Source organism: Scophthalmus maximus, chromosome 18 (genome assembly GCF_022379125.1).
Source record: "Scophthalmus maximus strain ysfricsl-2021 chromosome 18, ASM2237912v1, whole genome shotgun sequence".
In the NCBI taxonomy this organism is placed as follows: domain Eukaryota; kingdom Metazoa; phylum Chordata; class Actinopteri; order Pleuronectiformes; family Scophthalmidae; genus Scophthalmus; species Scophthalmus maximus.
In genome coordinates this window covers 8,107,002-8,114,213 of record NC_061532.1, presented here as the reverse complement: position 1 = coordinate 8,114,213, position 7,212 = coordinate 8,107,002, and the positions used below count along the sequence as shown (strand labels likewise).

Genomic DNA, 7,212 nt, shown 5'->3' with positions numbered 1-7,212 from the left:
TATGAGTGCAACAGGAGGTTCGTGTCAGGCCTCACTGGGTATCCTGGTGTGGATTTAATGGAGGCTACAGGCAGTGGATCACTTTTGTAGTCACACCACCAGATGAGACTGGATATTGCCAATATGTTTAGGTCAGTCTGCACCACCATGAAATATACTCAGCCACAAATCTGAGCTGTTTAAGAAACATAAGGCCCCAAAAATTAGCATATTTTGAAATGATGTTGTGAGTCGCAGTAATAAAGTGTCAGAGTTCTCCTCATCCTTTCTCTGGCTTTCCATCATGCTGTGCTGATATCACATCCAAAATTAACCTGAGAAAACAGCTCATAAACCGAATCACGTATATGGACATAAACCTAATCAGATATATAGTTAGTTATCACCTTCATAAATTCTGATGGGGACGTGAATGTGTGAACCAAATTGCAAGGTAATCCTTCCAATAGTAGTTGAGACTAAAATCACAAATGTACGCCTGGAGTTGGTGGAAGAGGAAATGTGAGGGGATCACAAAAGTCAGTAGGGTTTAGCGTCAAGGAAGCATGAGTGTCATACAAAATTTCATCCAAGAGTTGTTGAGATATCTCCGTACGGACCAAAGTGGGGACCGACCGACAGGCTGATACAATGGCAGATATTGCCATTCCTAGAGTCATGCCACTTGCACGCAACAAAAAATACAAATCAGGAAAAACTACTTTTCTGTGAAGGTATAAATGTAATTTCGAGGATACAGAGCGTTGAGGATAAATATAAAGTCTGGAGACAGACTAAGTGAAGTCATAGCAGGCCAATAATTCACAGCTCCAGTTATAAAATACTATAAGTTGTAGTATTTTTAGGAATAAGAACAAGTCAATGTGTGAGCTGTTGACACAGACAGACAGAGCTGTGGACGAATCTATAATGCTGGATTTAAATATATAATTTGCGCTGGGGATGAAGTCGGGAATCTCATTCTTCAAATGCAAACAGACAGCATGAGAGTAATATGAGGAGACAAGAGTTTGGGGGGCATGTGGCTCAGAAGTTTGTCCCTTGTAGCCCTTTGGGGTATCATACTGGGACCACGTCCAATTCAAACTTCAAATCCATCTTTTCTCTTTGGTTTCTCATTAGCAGATGATACATCCCACAGCCAGGAGGCAAAGAGCACACGCTGTGGCGTTCTGGTAACTGATATCAACCCCTTATGCCACCCAGTTCCTTGTGATTTTGAGATTTTTCAGGTGAGTGATTTCCCTTTTTCCTCTGCACGCCTCAGATCAGGGTCGGGCTGATCTCAGCTAAACTCTTAATAAGCCCTATTTCACGGCATGCAGCCAAGAGATTAGATCTGACAGGGCGGGCGTGGGCCAGGACTGAGTCTACAGATCTGCAGGCTAAGCTGTGGATTGGAAATGTTCCAAAGCCTGGTGCAGCTTGTTGGATGGTCGCTGCATGTTGATACCAAGAGCGTGTGTATGTGAGAAATTCCACGCTACCTGTACAACAGCCCGTTGGCTATGCTGCACGTTAATCCAACCTTTGCTCTCCTCCCAGGATACATGGCTATAGGTGGAAGTTTATGGAAGATGGTACCAGTTCCAATTTTCTCACCACCATGTTGGCGGAGTTCTAGAATGTTGACCTATTCCACCTTCTCCTCTGTCGTAGCGCGGCGGTGGTGCACTGCCTACATTATATGAGGGGTAAGCTGTTGGTTTCAGCTGCAGCAGGATGTGAATCATATCACATATGAAGCTAAAGATGTGTTCTCACAGCCCTGGGCAGAGGCAGGTGAACCCAGCTTCCCATATGGCTTACAGGGATCTTATTAGGCTCCGAGCTGAAAACACATTATCCACAGAGGACTAAGGCCACCAAGGGATGATTTCCATTATGAAAGACTTTAATTCCACTCCTATGAGTGGGGAGAAATTTGAAAGCATCGGGAGACGAGCTGCACGCTGGCTGCTTGGCTCGTGCTGGGGCAGATGATATCGTCAAGTCCTGCCTGCTTCTGACTGGCATTGAAAGAAAAATGTGATTTCTTACGTGAACACAGTAATCGCATTATTAACAATACAAAGAACTGACCTCACAGACTGCTGTCTACCTTCTTTTTCTCTCTCTCTCTATCTCTCTTCCTGTCTGTCTGTCTGTTGCTCTCTTTGGTTTTAACTTGTAAAATTCATCAAAATTACCCTCAGGGTGTTTGTTGCAAACAGATAAGAGGGAAGGTTGATAAATGAACAGATTTGAAAAGCTTTGTTTGAAATAAAAAATGTATATTGATGTCACCGGTAAAAAGTTTATTAATCTAATCCATACTATATCTATGTAAAAGAGAGAGGGAAGAAAGACACAGACACAAGGTTTTGTTTTGGTCTCTCACAGAAAACTGACTACCTCTTATTGTTTCTGCACATACAGGGGAAAAAACTGATGCTGACTGAGTATGTTTTCCATAAACTCTAAATTAGCACCATCTACCTAGACAGTGAATTGTAGACTCTGTTGCGTAGCAGCATTGCAAACCTTTTTCCTCCCTCACCATGCACTTGTTATTTATTCACACTGTTTATGGTTTTTATTATTGTTGTGGTCTTCAACTGGATGGATCTGGGCCATTATCCTTCCTGTCAGGCCTCATTGTAAAACCAATATATTGAAAAGCTCAATCTTTTGTAAATGTGGAACAAAACCTACGTCACACTTCATTACAATGTGTACGTACTGCCTCCCTGAGGTTTAAAGTTGTAACTGCAGCAAGACTGGACTGAAGTGACTGCAGATGGATGGATGGATGGATGGATAGATAGATAGATAGATAGATAGATAGATAGATAGATAGATAGATATATAGATAGGATTACTGTTAGTAAAATATTTTCAATTATAAATTCACACATGTATCACTCATAGTGTCTTATTTTGAGGTCTCATACTCATAATGCATATTTTATCATGCATATAATGTATAATGCATGTAATACATTGCCTGAGCTTCAAGCACAAATTTCTAAAACTCAGCGTTTTCTACAAAATTTGACTGACAGGCTTGATTTAGTGGTAACTAAGGGCATAGTTCTGCAAACATTTATGTTTATATAGTTTGTGATCTCTGTGCAGAGGCACATCTCCGAGACTGTGCATCAGTTCTTTGTGTAACCTGCGGTTGTGAAGAGCTCTCAGGAGCAGCATCAATTTAGATTTCAATCCGCCACTTAATATGTGAGCTCATTTAAGTTCCTCGGCTTTGCATTCTTTAAGAAATACTAGATCACAACATAATACACCAGGCAGGCTCCTCAGTTACATTTTCTCCTGATACTTCCTGTGATGCAAGTTTCATTCACACACTCATAAAGAGAGGGAGAGAGAGAGATGCTCATCACTTCAAAATGCAAAACGCAAACATTACACTGGTGGCATGAGAATGAAGGAAAGAGGCAAAGACATTTTAAGAAAGCCCCCTGGCCAGGTGACAACTCAAAGCTTCTTGTACCATACATAAGTGTATAAAATGGTTGTCGTCATCATCAAGAAAACATCACTTCACAAAATCGAGAGGAAATGGAGGCCTATTTGCTTCTTTTTTTATCCCCCTTGTATGATTGAGTACAGAGTTGAAAAAAATAATGTAATTTCTCCTGAAGCCAACTCACCTCCACAGTTTGTGCTGTTGTGACAATCTTTCCTTCCCGGGGAAAGTAAAGGAGATGTGACCCCGGCGATTTCTTCCAAAGAGATAATTAGCCCTCTCCTCTTCCTCATGAGCTTCTCACCCAGTGTCACTGTTGTTGCCTAGTAACAAACCAGGGGGGAAAACCCAGTTCTACAGCTAAGTATCATCATCATCATCATCATCATCATCATCATCATCATCATCATCATCAAGGTTTTCATGGTTATTGATGAACTGATATGAGCAAAGTCAGGTATGCAGGCTTTTTCTCTACTGGATCAATGTTCACAGTAGATGAATCTAAGATTTCCAGTTGAGCAGCAGGGAGCAAACAGGAAGGCTTGGTGAAACTGACATGTTATCTGAGAAAGGCAGCAAGAGGCGGAAAACGGACACAACACATGAGGCTCTTGCTAAAGAATCAAGCTACAGTACATACTGTAGGTTGACCATCATTGTGAACAAATGAGAAATACTGTGGAAGTTTGAACAAGTTCAGGAATGAAGGGGGAGAGATGGAAGTGGAGGATACTCAAGTGAAAAGCGTTGTCTTCTGTCAAACATACTGAGAATTGATTCACTTGTTCTATAATAAGCTGCATATAGGCTATCTATTTATTTACATAAAACAAACCAGGTCACTGTTTACATATTCCGTTACTGCAGCATTGTGCTCACATCAGGCACGTGTCCTCTCCACAGAGAAATGTCTCAGTTATTAATACAGAATAAGTATTTTTCACAGATTGTCACCTGAGTATTTAGCAGGGGTTAGTATGTATAACAAAGCTTTTTTTTAATGAATGGGATTTATTTACATAGCAGAGAACTTAATAAAAGAGCAGGTTCTCTGGAAGATTTATTTTGTTTTAAATACATAGATGTTTCCTTTTAATGGGGTTACTTTTCCGTTTCGAACTATAGGAATCAAAATCGTGTTTATTGCCAAGAAAGGTTTTTTCACATACAAGGAATTTGCTTTGGTTTTTCAGTGCATGACAAAAGAAATTGAAATGCAGGAGAGCACAAGTACAAAGAGAACGATAGAGACTATTAGAGAAATAAGTGGAAAAACTATACAGTAAAATTAAATATATGAAAAGTATGGAAAGTACTGGCTTAAGTTTAGTGAAGGCACACAGGCACTTTTCTCTCGCCTGTTGAAAAGTTACAGTCAGTGTCCACCAGGTGGCAGGACACACACTTCACACAGTGGTAACCAAAAAATAACGTCTCCCTCATTTAACCCTAGTGTGCACTTATAGTGTGTGTGTGTGTGTGTGTGTGTGTGTGTGTGTGTGTGTGTGTGTGTGTGTGTGTGTGTGTGTGTCATGAGCCACATCAAAGCCTACAGTGATAAATGGTAGACACTGATAAAGTACGGAAGTCGTTGCAGTGCTTCACATACGCCACGAGGGGTCAAAGTTGAACAGTTCGCCTTTCAAAATGGCGACTGAACCAGCACGGGAGTGGAGCGAGGAGCAGCTAAAGAATGACGATTTGCCCAAAAAAGACCTTATAAAATTCATTCAGGACAATGCGGCCCACTCGGTATGTTCGCCTCCGGAGTGTGCTTGTGATTTCAGTTTGAATACGTCTAGGTTACAGTGTCAGTGCGCAGGTGAAATTGCAGCATGCTGCGTTGTTAGCTAAACGGAGCCGCATCAGGAAACCCGCTGCGTTGTAGCATCGAGCAAGACGGAACATCACCGTTACACCTGACCTGGAGCACACACATTGAGCTTGACGTGATTTATTGTAGTCGTAACCAAAACGTGTCAGTGATGTGAACGGGCATACAAAACAGACGATGGTTAAATACAAGTATTCACCTGTTAATAACTTCCTCTGTCTAATTACATGTTTCTCTTGCAGTTTCTTAATGAGCACAAGCTGCTGGGAAACATCAAAAATGTTGCCAAAACTGCAAAGAAAGAACAACTGATCACTGCCTACAATGAGCTCTTTGAGAGCAAAGTAAGTGACATAGTTACAGCAGCATGACTGGGGATGATGTACACTGGGGATGATGTACGACTTCATCCAAACTGTGTGTGTGTGTGTGTGTGTGTGTGTGTGTGTGTGTGTGTGTGTGTGTGTTTGCAGAGGTTTATAGGCACAGATCCAGTACAAGAAGTGACCGAGCAGGTGAAAGCGGTGAAAATTGACGAAAAACCCAAAGAAGTCAAAACAGAGGTTGTCGATGAGGTACTGGTCCAGAATGTTTGAACTGTTAGAAATATAGAAGTGCATTTTTTTTTTTGCTTTACACACATTGAAAAACAATAACAAACCGCTCCTGCGTTGCTTTTCTCAGGGCCCACCCAAGTACTTCAAGTCGGTGCTGAAGAAAGGCGACAAGACAAACTTCCCAAAGAAAGGCGAAACTGTGAGCTGCTGGTACACTGGCAGTCTGGAAGATGGAACCGTGTTTGACACCAATATTCCCCTATGTATGACACGCATGACCCTTAAAGTGATGTTCCACCCAAAGTGATGTCTTTTCATCGTCAAGTTTTAAGTGTTTTTAAAATCATCACTGTGCTTCTGTCAATGCAGTAGCCAGGAAGAAAAAGCAGACTAAGCCACTGAGCTTCAAGGTTGGCTTGGGAAAAGTCATCAGAGGAGTAAGTCAATCTTTTTTGAGCTGTGCATCCAAACATCTCTTGTTTCTCAGTGTGACGCCTCCCTCCACAGCATGTCATCACCCGTATTCCTTTACCTTTCACAGTGGGATGAGGCCATTCTAACAATGAGCAAGGGTGAAACAGCCCGAGTTGAGATCGAACCAGAGTGGGCCTATGGAAAGAAGGGTCTCCCCGACTCCAAGTATCCTTTACTTTGACTCATTCACTTCGTGCATGTCATATGTCAATATATTTATGTATTTGCAGGGAAATGCAAACTTTTACAATTGCCAACACTGAAGGTCATAAGCAGGTTGATTTTTTTGTTTTAATTTGATCTGATGCAATTCTTTTTCATTTTGCATTAACTGCCATCTTATCCTTAACTCCAGCTCTACCAGAATTCCACCCAATGCCAAGCTGATCTTTGAGGTGGAGCTTGTGGCTGTGGATTAACTGACCAATGTTGGCCTGCATGCATCACGTTTCCAGGATGGACAACACACATGTGAATCTCGACTATACTGTGCTCAGCTCCTCTGTGCCTGGTCTCACTTATCAACACATTATGTACAACAGGCAGATTTAAAGAAGAAAATATGACCAGTTATCACTGTTAAATTTGTTTGGTCAAAATTGGATGGCTTGTCAATAATGTACATATCCTGAGTTTGTTGTTTTTTTACATGTACAATGTAATTGATAAATAAACCTGTTTAATGGACTTAATACTACAGAATGACAATTGTTTTCTCATCATCACCCCATTTACAACCAGTGAGTGTTTAAGTATATGAATTTGTGTATGGTTTTTGCCAATTACAGTATTTTATCTTGATTGATAAGACACATTAATTGAAATAATGCTCCATTTCCAAAAACGCTAAACACAGTTGCATAACTGCACTCATT

At 41.1% G+C, this 7,212-nt stretch overlaps 1 protein-coding gene across 1 annotated transcript; it reads left to right on the top strand.

Annotated features, from left to right (window-relative positions):
- The first annotated feature begins 5,063 nt into the window (after nucleotides 1-5,063).
- Nucleotides 5,064-7,029, top strand: fkbp3 (FKBP prolyl isomerase 3). The gene is made up of 7 exons (XM_035617724.2): nucleotides 5,064-5,224; nucleotides 5,549-5,650; nucleotides 5,780-5,881; nucleotides 5,991-6,126; nucleotides 6,233-6,300; nucleotides 6,405-6,502; nucleotides 6,702-7,029. Exons 1-7 carry the CDS (start codon nucleotides 5,120-5,122, stop codon nucleotides 6,754-6,756), a joined length of 666 nt encoding a protein of 221 aa, XP_035473617.1. The 5' UTR covers nucleotides 5,064-5,119; the 3' UTR covers nucleotides 6,757-7,029.
- The last annotated feature ends 183 nt before the right edge of the window (nucleotides 7,030-7,212 follow it).

Bases quoted from the DNA above. Each gene is read 5' to 3' on its own strand.
- fkbp3 (XM_035617724.2), top strand. From the start codon at position 5,120: ATGGCGACTGAACCAGCACGGGAGTGGAGCGAGGAGCAGCTAAAGAAT. The intron at 6,127-6,232 runs GTATGACACGCA...CTGTCAATGCAG, and splicing joins TGACACCAATATTCCCCTAT to TAGCCAGGAAGAAAAAGCAG. The intron at 6,503-6,701 runs GTATCCTTTACT...CAGCTCTACCAG, and splicing joins AAGGGTCTCCCCGACTCCAA to AATTCCACCCAATGCCAAGC.